Here is a 17,118-nt window from a genome sequence, read left to right as displayed (position 1 = left end):
GTGTTGCACCTTCTGCGGTTGAATGGGAAGGTGCCGTGGGAGGGGGTTGAGGTGTAGGGGATGATGGAAGAGTGGACCAGGGTGTCCCGGAGGGAACGATCCCTGCGGAATGTCGCCGGGGGGGTGAAGGGAAGATGTGTTTGGTGGTGGGATCATGCTGGAGTTGGTGGAAATGGCAGAGGATGATGCTTTGAATGCGGAGGCTGGTGGGATGATAAGTGAGGGCAAGGGGGACCCTATCATGGTTCTGGGAGGGAGAGGAAGGTGTGAGAGCAGATGCGCGGGAGATGGGCCAGACACGGATGAGGGCTCTGTCAACCACTTTTGCTTTTATATTATTGTAGGAAACCATCTCCACCCCAGAATCATTAGTATATGCCAACCATTTTCTTCATCTTAGCTCATCTAATATGTTTCCTTTATAACAGTGCATATCAAATACATCCTTTGCCAGGCAGCAAGGGAAGACATTCATAGCAACCATATACATTAAGCATGAACTGCCTTTAGCCACCTTCGTTGAAAATAAAATTGCTCAGAACAATCTTTTGAGAGATAATAGAACTTTGAAAATGTATATATATATATTGGTAAGAAACAGGAAATATGACCCTGGATGATATGTGAAAGTTTACGAACTCACTTCCGTCCTAGTTTTTAGAAAAATGATAAATGTTCTGTTTACTCACTCTGAAGTCCAGTTTTTCTGTGTGTTTTTTTTCACTTGTTACTCAGTCTTGAGACTTTATTGAACCATCAAGTCAAATAAAAATGACCCTGCACAGTGAGGTAAGAGATTACATTTAATATAGATAGTGTCTGTGAACTTATTTAAACTCCTTAAGCTGTTTGGAAATAGGCTGCTGGTGAAGTGAAATTTGCGCAATTAAAAGAAAAACATTTGGGTGTAAATTTGTAATCGGAAAGCAGTTTCATTTATCGAATCTTAGCATAAAAAATAGGAGCGGGGTAAATCATACAGCCCTCAAGCAAATTGTGAATCAACATTTGTTATGCTTCCAAGAAGATGTCTTTCACCTTAGATTTTCTCAACTTCTCTCCTGATCTCTCCTAGAGGTGATCACTGCTGCAGGGTGTATTACCACTGGGAGCAGGAGCCCTGCAGAACCGTGCCCAAGTAACTATTGTTCATGTGTAAGTTCAGAGTGTGGCATTGGGCTAACCACCAAGCCATCTTTATATCCAATTTTTGTCTCTTAAAATGTTGGAGTAAAATTCTTTAAAAGTCAGGCAAAGACATGAGTCCTGCAAGCAGTATATATACTGCTTCCTTTCACCAACTTGGAGGACAAAATGGGACTTTTGGAAGATAAGTAGTACCAGTATTGTGATTATCCGTGAAAGGTACATAGAATCCACCACAAGTGCTCGGTCTGAGGAACTTCAACTCTTCTTTTCGTTCTTCTCTTTCCCTTACAATTGCTTTTACTCCACAACAACCTTCTAGCAGGTAATTCAAATAATCTGAAACTATAAATTACAGTCACTTGCTTGCCAGCTGCCAATAATATCAAGAGTGGGGTATATGCATCATTTGCTACCCCTTTCCTAACACTAACAACATTGCACAATTTGAATTTGAAGTTTAACCACTATGTATTCAATCATGCATTAGGACAATTAACCCAGCAGACAGGACACTAAGAAAAGAAATGCCCCCTCTGGCAAAGGTAGCATAACAGTAGTGAGAGGAATTTACCTTGCAGGTGTTTCTAGAGAATCTGCAATCAGAACACTGAAGACTTCATTTAAAGGTAATTTGCTTCAAATGTGCTGTCAACATTCTGCGCTTTTGTTAGAACTGTGTGCAGTGCTCCTCTCACATCAAGCTTGGCAGAGGAGAAGTAACAAGAGCAGGAAAGGACTGCCTGTAATGTGGCATACCTGGTGTACCATCCTGTATTGTGATTTCACCAGACAACAGGAGTTCCACACCAGGCACTGCTACTTGTCAATGTCAGGGGCAGCATGTGTACGGAGGCTGCAGTTTAGAAATTGACAGGTTTGTGCCACTTCCTTCATGAAGAACAACATGACAGATGTATCAAAGAATGCAATATTCAGCCACTGATCAATGTAAGACGGTAACCCAATTCCTACTGGCCTTCCCAGAATCAAATGGACTAATTCAATGTTGCCATTTGTTTCCTGGATGTGAGACAGTCACATCTGAGACCTTAGTGGCTAATTGGTGCTGCCCACACCAGCCAACTGCTTACATGCAAGATATTCTAGGTGTTTTTTTAACAGTTTGGGAATGGGAACTGTCTCCTAAATTGTGTATTCCCTAGCCTGAGTTCTTGCAGGAGGGTTTTCAGTATCTGTTCTGCAAGCTTGTTTTTGTTGACTCTGGACTGCCCAATTCTATACCAATTCCTTTTATAAACATTAAGCTTCCAATATTATTTCAGGTAATTAGCTGCCTCCTGATCCCAGTTTATAGTTGATCAAATGGATTAGTACTTCTGCCTTTACATTGTCTGGCCTGTTGTTCGGGAAATCTCATCTACCTTTAGCCAACAGACGAAAGAAAAACTGTGAATAAGTTAGCAAGAATTAATTCTCCTAAACACTTTGAGTAACCTACAGTTAACCCCCCTAACAGCACTCAAATAATAACTTGCAGGATAATATTTCTGCTCCACGTGATAAGTAATCACTTCAAGGTCCTTAAATAACAACAGTAAAGCAATGTATATTGCTCTCTGCTAATGAAGGCAGAATGCCCTTTAATGAGAATAAAAATGATAATCATAAGTATTTCAACATTGACAGACTAATGCTGGCCATTTCATTTCAGAAGTTGTTCAGTAAAGTGCTTAACATGCTCAAAGTGTATTTTACATTGATCTGTGTAAGTAAGAATTTTATACAGCAAGTTTGAAAAACTGAGTACTTTCAGAGTAATGAGTAATATTCTTGATTTTGGTTTACAAGATTTATTGTTGCAAAATATGGTATAAGAGATGTAATTCTGTAGAAAATGTTCTTATTGAAACATTCTTATTGAAACATGGGGAAAAGTTGCCTTCATTACTTGGTGGTAATATCACTATCTCTTGAGTTATGCAGACTGATTTGATGTTGGGTTAGCTAATCTCATCTGCAAAAGCAATAGTGGGAGTATAACTGCCTTCAACAATCTGATTTATGGAAGGGAAACATCAGAAACAGCTCCTGATCTGGGTTGCTATACAGCTGAATACGTTTTTGTGCATGTGGAGGCTAATTTGCCTTCTGCCATCTCATATTCTTCTGACGGGTCCAAAAGCAGTAAGATTTGGCTGGCCAAACAGCATCACAATTTTATGGGGACAACCAATTAAGAGGCCACCCCCATGTTTACCATCCAATTAAGGCTGGTAGGCAGGTTCCTTAGATGGGATGCCCAATTAGAGGACTTGAAGATCTGGATGGCTGGCAACCCCACTGGGAGGGGTGGAGCAGCTGAGACAGGTCAATGGGGAGCGCAAGGGCACCTGAAAATAGAGATGCTCTCTAAAGCCTTCTGAAAATTTAAACATAAAGAGTAGCCACAGCTGTCAGGCTATTATTGTGGAAGGGGAACCCCGTCACAGGTGGCCTAAGGCTGTGGCTATGCTCTTCTCATCCCAGTGGCTCCGTGATGGGGGTACTGAGAGGGAGACATTAATGGCCCCTGGACTGCCATCGAGAAATTGCCTCCAGTACCTGCCAGACTCCAGCCTCAGCCAGGGGGCCCATCCAACATTGGGAAAATCTCAGTGGCATCTGGAACTTAGCCCAAGTTGGCCCCCTTAATTGGCCTAAATGGCTACCCTCTGCTACCACATTGACCTTCCATCCTGCAAGATCACTCGGAGGCAGGAACAAGCACTATTTTCAATTTTGCTCCTGGTCCCGCTCAATCCACCTCCATGGGGCTGATAAGATTCCATCCTCAGTCCCAAGGTTCATACAAGAACAATGGTTACTGCTCCTCATGGCATTACATCCCGGTACAGGAGTCAACATCTTCAGGAATAGAAGAGAAGCCAAAATAATGGAGAAAAAATTAATGCGATTAGCTATTTTTGACGCCTTTTAATATGTTATTTTATAACTGTTAATTTTACCACAGCACAAGATGTCGACCTCTGCTGGGGTAGCATTACTTTTCTTGCTCAATTTGCCAAGTGTCAAGTTGTGCCCAGTATCTTGCCAATGCACAGAACTCGGTGACCAGGGCCTCAAAGTTGACTGCAGCTCAAAGCATCTGAAGGAAGTTCCTGGTCTCCCTGGAAACACAGTTGAGCTTTACCTACAGAACAACTATTTAACCACAATTGCTCCAGGCATGTTTGACAAGCTTCAGAACCTGAGGAAGGTCAACCTCTCCAACAACCCATGGGAATGTGATTGCCATATTACATATCTCAAACACTGGCTAGAAGACCAACAGCTCAATTCTAATCCGTCAGTCTATTGTTCTACTCCTGTTTTAATTAATGGTAAACAGCTACTGAACCTAACAGGGAATGAGTATGTTGTTTGTACCAGCCATGAATTAATCCAATGTAAACAACTTCTTTACAGAAGTATTTGGCTGGTTGCTGCATTTTTGCTTGTTTTTATTTTGTTGCTGTGCACAGTCTGCATTGCAAAGCACTTGAACTTCTGGATTTTTATGACAGGTTCTTACTTTCTGCCAGAAAGCCCTAGAAGCAGATTAAAAGGTCATTAGAAAAATCTAACAGATTTGACTAACAGTGCATTCCCACAGCGTTTGCCCTAAAATTCTCTGTAAAGCAATGCCACTACTGACAGAGTCCCCTGCATCCAGGAGTTTCAGTGCTAGTCTGTTGACAATTAAATGGTTGGAGTGTTTTTGCAGTAATGGCAGAGGTAATTCTGAAGTCGAGGGAAATTAAAAGTCTGGAGCATTGTAAACTGGGCTGTCGAGTTGCTATCACTTGTATTACACCAATACACAAAACCAACATTACCATCCAATATATTCCTTTAAATTTTCTTCCCTTCTTTTTAGGTCTCTGCTTAACAGCACAACTAGCAAATAATTAATTGACACAGTATTAATTGCTTTTGCTGATCCAGCAAATCCAGATCTCTACGGTCAGAACTTTTAATTCAGCATGTGGGACGTGCCCAACCCGACCAGATGTGAAACCGCGTGAGATGACATCGGGCAAGCATCCCAACCTTGTCATGTGCTCGCGCAATATTTTGGGTCGGTGGGTGTGAGCAAAAGTTGGAAGTGTGCTTGCCGACAATTAAAAGGTCAATTAGTGTAATTAATGTTGCAATTGTCTCCAATTTTTCGTGGTCCATCCAACCTTATGGTTGGCAGACGGGTGAATTGGCCAGGCGGACTTTGCGTTTTCCATGAAACCCCGTCCAAGGGCAGGATGAGGTTTCTGTTATTAAATTAAAAAAAGGTCTATGGACAGCATTTTTATCATGTATATGTTCAGGTGATTGTGATGCTTGGACATTTTTCTCCTGATTTTAAAAACTTTATTTAATTGTTTTCAAGCCTTCAGCTCCTTGAGGCAGCTCTCTGCCTTCAGGGAGCTTTCATTCAGTGCTCGCCCGTCGTTGGGGGCTGATTGCAGTCAGCGGTCCATTCCCCGGCTGATCCAATCCGGCATGCTGACCTAAAAATCCTGCCCTATTACTCCGAAATCACATACTGAAGCCCTCAAGTTCTGTGATCACAGTCTATGTTAAATAATCTGCTTTTGGCTGCAAAATCAAGTTGCTCACAATTTCAATGACCCAAATCATATTCCTTCTTAATCATCATTTTCCTCTATATTGAAATCAATTTTTGTATTTAAAAGTGCACTTTGAATTGAAGTGGCTCAATACACATTCGTGCCCATGGTCTTTTATGTAGTTTGGAGTTGATTGTCTATATGCCTCGTCCTGTTCAGGACAGAAAAGAAGGAAAATAATGAGGGTCAAGTAAATATTCAGTGATTTTTTTTCCCCTATTTACAAATGATAAATTTCTCCTGTCAAATATCAGAATTTGAGAAACAATAAGCATGTTTCACCTGCAGTTTTTTTTAAATAACTAACAATAACATTGCTGTGCTTTTCATGCTGATAGAAAATTACAATCGTATTGCAACTGTAAAGAAATAAATGTTTTAAAATACTAAATTTTCCTGAATGCCTGTTATTTGAAAGCAAAAGGATGCATAGGCTTGTTTCTTGCTCTGTCAACTTTTAATTCGCATATTTTATTTGAACATTAAAATGATGGCTCACATTGTCACTTTTGGAAAAGATTGCTTTGTAATGATCCAGTAAATTTGTTCATTAAATTTACTGCAGTCATTGAGGTGGAAGTTTCTTATAGCCTTTTTTGAGGCACATAACTGATGATGAGGTTCCAGCGCTGCATGTGCCCATACCAAGAGTAATAAAGTCATAGTATCATTACAGCACAGAAGGAGGCCAGTCAGCCTATCGAGTCCATGCCAGCTCTCTGCAGAGTAATTCAGACAGCCCCATTCCCCCACTGTAACCCCACATGCATGCAAATTTATTTCCCTCAATTGCCCACCCAATTACCTTTTGAAATCATTGATCATCCACGCTTCCAGCACCCTTGAAGGCAGCGAGTTTCAGATCATTACCACTTGCTGTGTAAAAAAGTTCTTCATCATATTCCCCCCTGCATTCCCCCAAAATCTTAAATCTGTGTCTCCTACCCTTGCACCATCAGCTAATTGGTACAGTTTTTCTTTGTCTACCTTATCTAAACCTATCATAGTCTTGTGTACCTCTATCAAATTTCCCCTCAATCTCCTTTGCTCCAAGGAGAACACCAGCAGCTTCTGCAACAGAAAGTTGTATCCCTCAACCTGGAATGACTGGTAAATCTTCTCTGCACCCTCTCAAGGATCCTCACATTCTTCCCAAAATGTAGAAGGGCTGGATGCATTACGCTGGTTGTGGCCTAACCAGAGCTTCACAAAGGCTCAGCATAAATTCCTAGGTTCTGTATTCATTGTCCAGATTGTCACCAAGTTGGGTCGACTCGGGAGCCCTTTAAAAATGGCGGGTGGGTCCAAATTTCAGGATTCCCAACCTCGTTCCTGGGCTGTGCGATTTTTGGGAGTGCCTTTAAAGGATGCAAGCTGCTTCCTGCCAGAAGGCCACATCGGGGACTCCCAACCTGGATGGTTCCGTTGCGGAGATAGGTATCTCCGACTCCTCTGCAATTTTCATGGAGTCAGGCCAGGTTTTTAAAGAGTCGTAGTTCACGACCCCTTAGGGGAGTCGTGAACCCAAGTGTGCATGAGGGGGCCTTCTAAAAGGCAAGTTCAAAAGGCCCCGCTTATGCCCCATTGGCCAGGTTCTGCCTTTCCATCCACCAACATGTCCCCTCATTCTCCCTATGTCTGACTCTGCCCTTCCACCCACCCTTTATGTCCCCTCATGCCCCTTATGCCAAGCTCTAGCACTTCCATGCCCATTGACCCACTGTACAATTTCTATAACCAATGAACACCACAGCGTAAAGTGGGATGTGTAGAAAAAAGCTTTGAAAAAAATGTAATCCTTTAATCACGTTCCCCTATGCTTGAAAAAAAGGTCTGAAGTACAAGCTAATAAAAATGACAATCACCCAGGCCCTCTGAAATTTCGAAAAACCATAAACCACAAACACTTGAAACCACTGACTTATGTCTCCAAACATTGTAAAATTGACCATAGAGATCAGAGAGCCTCAGTTGCCAATCAAACAATGTTTCCTCTGGGGAGCAAGTGTTCCCATATTTAAATAGGTGTCTGGGCTTTCAGCCATGCCTCATTATGTATACATGGAGGTTTTCTTAAACATATTTCAGAAATTCCTCTCCCTCCTGTCCCTTTACTCTAACATTATCCAAATTGATATTTGGGCAATTAAAGTGCCCCAGTGGGCAGAATTTAACACCGAGATGAGTTCGGAGATGAGGAAGCTGTTTGATTGAGTGAAAGAATGAGGGGTAGGGAACCCACCACCTTCTTGCCTCACCTTGAGCAAGCTCCAGGGGAGAAGGATGGAGAGTGGCCTTCCAGCCAGCATGACAATTCAGGCCCTTAAGTAGCCACTTAAGGGACACATAGTGCCTCATTACGCCAGCACTGGTCAGGTTTGCCAGTGCCGTACTGCTCGGGTCCCTCATTCCAGAGCACTCTTTGCCCAATCAAGGTACTCAGCATCGGGAAGGGGAGGGTCCACTGCAGGCCAGCCCCTGTCCTAGATTCCAGCCCTCTTTTCTCCCATGCCCCACTTGTCGCCAATCTCCTCCCCACAACCCCGATCCTGCCCACACTCACCTCTGTCTGGAGATCCATAGCTAATCCCTCCTGTAGGCTCGAGTGCAATACCAGCAGTGGCCATCACTCCTGCTGGCGCATTTGGTACTGGAGACCTGCCGACCTCTTATTGGCCAGCAGCTCTCAGGGCAGGATTTCCAGCCTACTGGGGGCTTAATTCAATGGGAGGCTTGTTGTTGTCCAGGTAAATGCCTGATTACTTCGTAATAACATTCTCCAACTGGTGGGCAGGATCCCCCCCCCAGCCTTTCAATCATTAAATTCTACCCAAAATCACAACTCTATGGGTGGAATTGTCCCAAATTTGCACTAAGTGTGGTAGTGGGCATGAAGAAAGACATTTTACCCACTGGCTGCATTGGTGGATTTTCACACCGTATTGTCCCCTTCCCGCCTCATAAATTATGCAGTCATGGGAAGTGCGCCGGATCACTGATGGCTGGCCTCTGACTTGCCCACCATGCCATTACTTTGCTGCTTCTTCACTCTGTGCACCATATTTAAACTGCAGCCACACTCACAGTTCTCAATACTTGCAGCCCAGGACTTCTCCGGTGAAGGCGTGGCCCCTAAAGCCAAGAAGAGTGCAGCCCTGCCCCCAATTCAGTGACGCATCCCTGGAATGCCTTTTGGATGCCACGGAGGCCCACTGCAATATGCTCTACCCTTGCTTTGGCTGTATGAGTCCAGCAGTCTCGCCACTCCAGTTTGGGAGGCGGTGGCAGAGATGGTCAGTGCCAAAGCTTCACACAAGAAGTCGGCCATCCAGTGCAGAAAAAGGATGAATGATCTCATCCATGCTGCTAGGGTAAGTCAACCATCTTATCACTCTCAACTCACACACTCACAGGCCCATCACACATTCACTGGTATCTCACTCACTGCCAGCTCAAAGGACATCACCATACACTCTCTCACATGTCTATCTAGCCTTATCTCCTCTGGAAATTGCTTCCTCATCCCATCCATGGCTCCTCTTGAAGATCTATCAAGTGTCATCACTGCATGTCATCGTCATCCTCCAGGAACCTAGCGACTATTAGGGCCTCCGCTGTGTCTCCATGACATGAGCCTGAGCACTGAGGGTATGTGCACTGCCATCAGCCACACAGGGGTCACACGTTCACAGGTGCAAGGTGAGGATGTCAGGATTGTCCTCACTACATCTCGTCATCACACTCCACATATCTTGCAGATAGTAGGACCTCATAATCGCACCTACCTTACCTGGATACTGCTGGCATCCTCGCCTTCGAGGGCCTCATCACTCTGATCCTCTTTGATGCCCTCCTCATCGGAGGAAACGTACAGCTCTTCCATCTCCTCCTCTGCCAGGTCCTCCCACCTTTGCAGTGCCAGGCTGCGTAACACAACAAGCTACAATGATGTGCAACCCCCTCAGTGGACTATTATTGCAGTGCTCCACCAGGCCTGTAGAGGCACCTGAACCTCATTTTCAATATGCCTATCGTTTGCTCCACCAAAGTCCGTGCTGTGGCGTGAGCCTCGTTATATCATCTCCCTGCTGTGGGCAGAGGCCGCCACACGGGCATCATCAATCACATCTTCTGTGGGTCACCCTTGTCCCTGAGGAACCAACCCTGCAGCATCTGGAAGGTATCAGGTATCTGAGACCTGCTGAGGATGTAGGAGTCATGGAGCCTCTCCATGAATTGTGTGCAGACCTGTAGAATGCATTTGTGCCAGTCGCAGACCAGTTGAACATTCAGCAAATGGAAGCCTTTATGGTTGACGTAGGTGACTGCTTGTTGCCACAGACAAGTGCCATCTATAGACCTTGGGTCTAGTGAGGCACCTACGAGCAACGGCTTGCTGTGGATCTTCAGCTGCGTGCACAGGAGGCCCTTCTGCACTTTCATCTTGAGGGAAGTGCTCCCCTCCCATTGGTAAGACAGGCGCCTCAGGCGCACTCTTCTCCTTCTTCTCTGCTCCCTGTAAGCCATGAGGCATACTGCTCCATCACCAGACTCCATGATCTTGATGTTCTCCTCTTGCAGGATCAAAGAGAGAGATGCATGGGTTAGCATATGTGCTCTAAAAACCTCTCTTGGATAAGTCTCAAGGCCCCTTCACACATGCCAGAGAGTGCTGGCCAACACTTGGATGGCCAGTATGTAGTGCTTTACATGGCTGTCCAAAACCCTACCCACCTCCACCCCACTCAACTTGACCAATTGGCGGCAGCTTCAGCCATTGGACTGCATTTTGTGCTCTCAGTTCAGGCACAGGCATTCCCCTAACCCACACTGCCGGGCTGCACTGTTAGCTTGGATCATGAGGGATACTGGTCCAAACCTTAATAAAGGCATTGCAAGGGGCTGTGAGGACCTCCATCAGTGACTGGCCACCTTTCGCAAGGGGGTTGTACAACTTCTCCAGTTGTCTAATTGTTCTGCAGTCCCCTAAAACACACATTAGTTTGCAGTCTGCGCCCGAGGGGTGGAAAGTTCTGGAGCATTTGATGGCACATTCATGTTTTTGCATTGCTTGAGTGAGCAAAAATGCTTCAGATGCCCAACTCCAAGCATGTCAATGGAGCTGCTGCTGAATGGTCTCAGCTGCAGAAAAATGCTCACTTTTAATAAGCTCTTCCTAGTGCATGGTTGCTTCTCCCCCCACCCCCCCCCCCCGCCACCGCCCCCAACCTCCACCCCTCCTCCCCACATCGGCATGTCCTTGTATGCTTATTTCAGTCTGTCTACCTTGCCCCCCACCCACCCCCACCGGCCTGACTCGCACTGGAGCCCTTGCCCTGGCACCACACTGAAAGCTGGGAGAAAGAGACTTGTCTGTGCCACACTTGAGTGCACAGTGCCTCTTCCTTGATGTCCTATGGGTAATTCTCAAGAGCTCTGCACAAGTTTGTGTGCACTTACCTCCGACTTCCCCTCTAAGTTCAGCTCGCCAGGTGCACACCCAAGCATCACTGCTTGATGCTGAAATAGGGCACATCAAAGACATCCAGCAGGGTAATAGCTACCCTGATCAGATTATTTTGTGCTATATATCATGCAAACTCATGAACAGGCCCAAGGTCATCACTTTCAGCCCTGAGAAGTGCCCAGCTTACCTCAGATTACCCAGAAAGGGGAAGGTGTTTCAAAAATTTGAGCAACAGATGAAGCTAGCTGTTCACGCTGCTACTATGCAGTAGCAACACAAGTGATATTCACCACCAACAGGATGCTGCCGTCAAGCCAAAAAGACATCCTGCCTATCACACAAATGAGTAATGTGGTATATGAATTTCAGTGCTATTGTGATGATAAGTACGCAGGCCATATATCCTAAAGGGTGGTGGATCATATCAAACAGCATGTCCCAGCCCCTGCTCGCAATGGCCAAGGTACAGACCATACTAGCTTGTGTTTGCAAAATTCAAAGCAGTGTTCAACATTAGATGTGATTTGGCGATTGGACAACATTTGCTAAATATTACGCTGACAACTAATTGAAGATTATCAGTCGGGCTTGCAGTGTGGTGCATTTGCGTGTCCTGAGAGCTACATACATTAATACATAGGTCCCTGTTCTTTGTAGACAGAAAGAACATGTACATACATGGCACCTGTTTCAGCTACATAAAATAAATTACAACCATTCACTGACTCATTCTCAATGCAATGACTTGACCAATCAGAATCAAGTTACTATCAGTAACCATTAACTGCTGCATTCTCCATAGCAATGCGTCTACTAATCAGAATCCACTGCCAACCAATCAGCACTCTCTTCTCATACAATATTAAGTTGTTGCTTCCCTGACATTGGTATTCTTTCGATTTTCCTGATGAGTGCAGGTTGAAAAGCTTTGCCCAAAGCTCTTTTCAGCAATACTCAAGTTCTATACTACCAAATGACTATTAATATGGTTTTATTTTCTTCTCTAGTACTATCCAACACTGTCAGTTTATGTACCTTCTCCTCTTTTCTACTACTATATGCTTTGCCCAACCCCCTATTAATTTAGTTTAAACCCGCCCCAACCACATTAATGAACTTTCCTGTGTGGACATTGGTCCTAGTTCTGTTGAGGTGCAACCAGCTGTTTTGAATAGATGCCTCCTGACATGGTCAACTGATTCCAAGAATCTGAAGCCCTTCATCCTGCTCTATGCCTTAAGCCACATATTGATCTTTCTATTTCTACTTGTGCTAGTGTGCAGCACGGGGAGAATCCAGTGATTACTACTCTTGAGGTCCTCATTTTTAACTTCCTCCCTGCTGCTGAAAATCTGACAGTAGAACCTCAATACTGGCCCTCTGTATGCCATTGGCACTGACATGCACCACAACTTCTGGATAACACCATTCCCCTGCAGAATATTCTCCATGATGTCCTTTATCCTGGCACAAGGGAAGCAGCAAACCATGCGGGACTCATGATGACGTTTGCAGAAATGCCTGATTGGCCTTCTAACTTTGGAACTTCCTTTCACAGCTGCATTTCTACTCTTTGCTGTTCCCTCCTGTGCAGTCCCTTGTCCACCGATGCCATAGTCTGGGCTGCACTTCCTTCATTCCCCGCAGCCTCTAATGCTGAGTGCTTGAGAGTGGCACACACCCCAAAAACTCCTAGCATTTCCTGCCTCTTCCTGCTCTTCCAGATGGCCACCGGATCTACTAACCTGAACTCTTACTGCCTGTGGGATGATCATTTCCTGGGACATTCGATTCAGGAAACTCTCATCCTTCCTGATACTCCACAGTGACTCCAGCTCCCCCTCAAGCTCGGAAACCCTGAGTTCAAGCTCGAACAGCTGGATACACTTCCCCATGGGGTCTCCAAAGGCACATGACATGTCCTGAAGTTCCCAAATGATGCAGGAATTGCAAGCAACACCAAATCCATGATCTAAAGCAACCTCTTTTAGAATCTAGTTAGTACTTTGTTTAAACAATGAATTTTAATTAATGCCTCTGAACCTGCTCTGTGTTAATATTCTTATTATTAATTCATTTTCTGTTATATGTTGCCCCAATTGAAATTTTTAATTTCCTAGATCCTATTTAAATGAATGTCCTAGCTTAGAGAGATAAAGAGAAATACTAATCACTTACCTGCTATCCTGTGATTTTGTTTCTTTCCCCTTTCTAAAGCGGTCGGTGCATTCTGAACACCCTTTATCACCCCATGGGTCTTGCTCAGCTCTAGCTGCTGCTCTTTATACCTTGCCACCAGTCATGTTCAGCTCTTGCTTTCACTGCTGCTCTCGAGCCTGTCCAGCTGCCACTCTCTGTAGCCCTCACTTGGCCTTGGCCCTCACTCTTGTTCCTGGTCTCAGCCCTGTATCAAAAGATGTTAGGCTTGTCAGAAACTGGGCCTCAGGCTTTACTGGGATAATGGGGGTAAGCTTCTGGCTCCTGTCACATGTTCAGAGGCCACTTGCCCAATTACAGTATCCGAGTTGTGCCGTCTGCCTCGGGTGTGGTGGAGGGGGAGGCCTGGGGAGGGAATTGAACAGGGAGGGGGAAGGGAGGAGGTGAATGAGAGCTGGCAGAGACCACAAAGAGCTGTAGAGCATAGAGGAGCATCCTGCTTCTCCCAGCGTCACTGTGAGTTTTGAAAGAAGAACAAACTTACCTTTCTGTGTAGTGGTTGTTGCTTAGGCCACAGCAATTGCTATGGAAACCTGCATGGAGTAAGCCCAGCACCTTCACTGTTCAGTGCTGCCCAATTTCCTGCAGGATTTCTGTAACAGACACAAGGCCCCTCATTCACACATACAGGAAGCTTGACGCCTGTTTCAGATGGGTGTCACAGCTGCTGAAGTAGCCCTCTATGTCTATGATGGCAGCAAACCCCAGCACAGATTGGACACAGGATGTTGCGCCCAACATTGATCCTTTTGTCAGCCATTTTACACCTGTAAACCAAACACAACGAGGACCAATTTCTACCCAGCATGAATAACAAGTTCTGAACGAGTTCTAAAATAAAGCTTCCCGAATTCTTAATATATATTCTTGTCACTCAAAGGATTGCTCTGAGATTGCTAAGTCAAAGTTTACCACATGATGCATTCCAATGCAAAAGCAAATGTTTCATTGCATCTCTCCTCAGTTTGTACTGAGAATGTATATCGCAAAATTGTGCACTCCAAGCCCACAATTTTCACACCATTAATTTTAATGGATGCAGTCTGGCTGTGTGCAACACATATAGTGCGGTGCGTGGAATCTTTACTCCAATCTTGTTAAGTCTTCAGCAAGCTTTACCACATCTGAGCCCCTTATGCAGATTACACATTTGTCAAAGCATTCTATGAGGGATTTTAATTACTGTATTGTGTAGCTAGCCAGTGGGAGGCCTACCCTAATCCTAGTGTGCATAACAGTTGTCCTTATCACATTCCTACACTGCAGTGAGACCTGGACGGTGTATCAGCGACATATAAGAGCACGAGAGAAATTCCACCAGCAATGCCTCAGCTGCATCCTCTGGATTCAATGGGAGGATCATTGAACAAATGCTAGTGTCCTTCTTGAAGCCAGTTCCACAAGCATTTAGGCAAAGCTCCTGCATAATCAACTGGACACAGTGTCCAGATGGCCGAAAAGTGTCTCCCCCACCAGGTCTTGTTTTCTCAACTCTCAAATGACCACTGTGGTAACTGTTGCTTTAAAGAGTGTAGTGGTGGTAGCTTTAAGACTTATTGTAGCACGTGGTACCACATGAGAGTGTGAACCAATCAGCCTGAAGTGTGGGGAACCTTAGGGATGGAGTTTGTGTCTAGTTGTTGACGGAAGCATGTAACTGCTGCTGAATCCCTGTAAATAAAATTCACTGTTTCTTATGAGAAACTTGTCTGGAAAATCAAGTACATAACAACTGGCAATGAGGATATTGGTTCCGCAACTGTCCCTCGCCCAATGAATGTGAGTACCTTGTTTTAAACAGAAGAAAGGGAAAATATACTCACCAGGTGTGCCACTTCTTGGCAGGATCAACCCCTTCGACTCAGCTACAGTCGATTGGAGTCAATATATAGAACACCTCGGTTTCTTTTTCCAAGCAAATGAAGTAACAGTGGAGGAAAAGAGGGAAGCAATTCTCCTAAGCATCTGTCGGAATAATATGTATAACTTAATCCGTAGTTTAATGCTCCCAATTTGAAGACCTTCAGCGAATTGGTAGACTCATAAAGGATAATTTTCAGCCCAAACCCTTCATAATCATGCAGAGGTTCAAATTTAATTCGAGAGTAAGAGCCATGGGGGAGACTATAGCAACATACTTAGTGAAGTTGAACCAGCTAACTGAACATTGTGACTTCAGGGAGATCCTAAATGATATGTTAAGGGATAGCTTAGTCTGCAGCATGCACGATGATGCCATTCAACAATGGTTATTAGCTGAAGTAAATATCAATTTTAAAAGAGCATTGGAAATAGCCCTTGAGATGGAAAGTGCCGAGTGGGATTCGCAGGCCTTACAGGGTGTACAAAATAGTACCATTTTCCAATTGGGATGGGAACAAATCACTGACCGTGGTGCGAAAACCAGGGAGTCAGCCATTAAGCGTGAGACAGTCCCTGCTACCTGAAAATCTAATAACTATACAGGAGACAGCTCAGCGGCAAATCTGAAAATGAATTGTTACTGATGCAGAAGTAACCATATTCATGAAACTTGCCACTTTAAAGACGAAGAGTGGCATTATTGTCATAAAAGTGGGCACATAATGAAGCAATGTAAAGCAAGGTTGAGACAGGATCCCAGCAGCAAACTAAACTGATTGAAGTACATAATGTGGAAGAACCAGGAGCCACTAATTCCAATGTTTATTCTCTATTTAAAGTGAAAGTAGGGAAAACAGAGACAATCACTGTTACTCTGCAGTTCAATTTTGATTATGGAAGTGGATACCGGTGCACCAACCACTGTGGTGAGGGAGCACACATTCAAATATTTAAACAAGGGTACTCAAGAATTGAACATGGAGCAGACTTCAGCCAAATTGAAAACTGGCGATGCCATACAAGTGAAAGATATTACCACTGGCTACCTGTTTATTACAAGCACCAGACAGCACAGCTCCCTGTGATTGTAGTAAAAGGTGAAGGACCAAGCCTTCTAGTCATGATTGGTTGAGGGAAGTCAATCTTGATTGGCCAGTGAGGTGTCAAAAGGAAGCTGGAAGAGATCCTGAGTTGGAAAAGGAACAAGGCCAGATATTTTAGAAAGAGCCTGGATAGTCAAAGGACCTTAACAGGATGCAAAAGGAGTGTGTAGACATTCAGCAACCTGAAAACACTTCAAAGACACTTTGAAGCTCTCTTTAAGCGCAGCAGTGACAACATTGTCATTAATGACTGGGCAGTTCTTGCTACCAATTGTTCAAAATGGCGACAATCTGTCCATCAGTCTGCATCACTCCTTGAGTCACAATGTCTTAATGATGAGGCAGAGAGGTGGCAGAGAAGGAAAGAAAAGGAATCTGCATTCCAGATTCCACCACCTCGTGGGACATCCTGCTGCATGTACTTAAAAACTGTGGGTCAAGCTTCAGCCTGTTCAGTCACATGAAAACCTATGGCAGAAACTCATGGTCCTGAGTAACTATCTTCAGATCGAGAAATAGGCTGGCAACGAGTGGGAGACCTAGCACATTTCAGGGGCAAGCCTCATTAGCATGCGCCAGGCAGCTGCTCATTTCGAATGGGTGTCCCGCTGCAGTTCAGCGGCCCTGGAGTGATGTAATATTAGGCAGCCTAGAGGCCGACCCAGCTGGTAGACTGGTAAGTTCAGGGACAGGG

General features: G+C 44.6%; 1 protein-coding gene across 2 annotated transcripts; it reads left to right on the top strand.

The window, feature by feature from the left end:
* The first annotated feature begins 678 nt into the window (after positions 1-678).
* gp9 (glycoprotein IX (platelet)) lies at positions 679-6,165 on the top strand. Of its 2 annotated transcripts, XM_041190750.1 has the most exons (3): positions 679-789; positions 4,121-4,490; positions 5,027-6,165. In XM_041190750.1, exons 1-3 carry the CDS (start codon positions 772-774, stop codon positions 5,059-5,061), a joined length of 423 nt encoding a protein of 140 aa, XP_041046684.1. In that variant the 5' UTR covers positions 679-771; the 3' UTR covers positions 5,062-6,165. The 2 variants fall into 2 exon arrangements, with proteins under 2 accessions (XP_041046684.1, XP_041046683.1); XM_041190749.1 differs by having other exon boundaries at positions 4,121-6,165.
* The last annotated feature ends 10,953 nt before the right edge of the window (positions 6,166-17,118 follow it).

This window comes from Carcharodon carcharias, chromosome 7 (assembly GCF_017639515.1).
Source record: "Carcharodon carcharias isolate sCarCar2 chromosome 7, sCarCar2.pri, whole genome shotgun sequence".
NCBI lineage: Eukaryota > Metazoa > Chordata > Chondrichthyes > Lamniformes > Lamnidae > Carcharodon > Carcharodon carcharias.
This window is presented reverse-complemented; position numbering and strand designations above follow the sequence as displayed.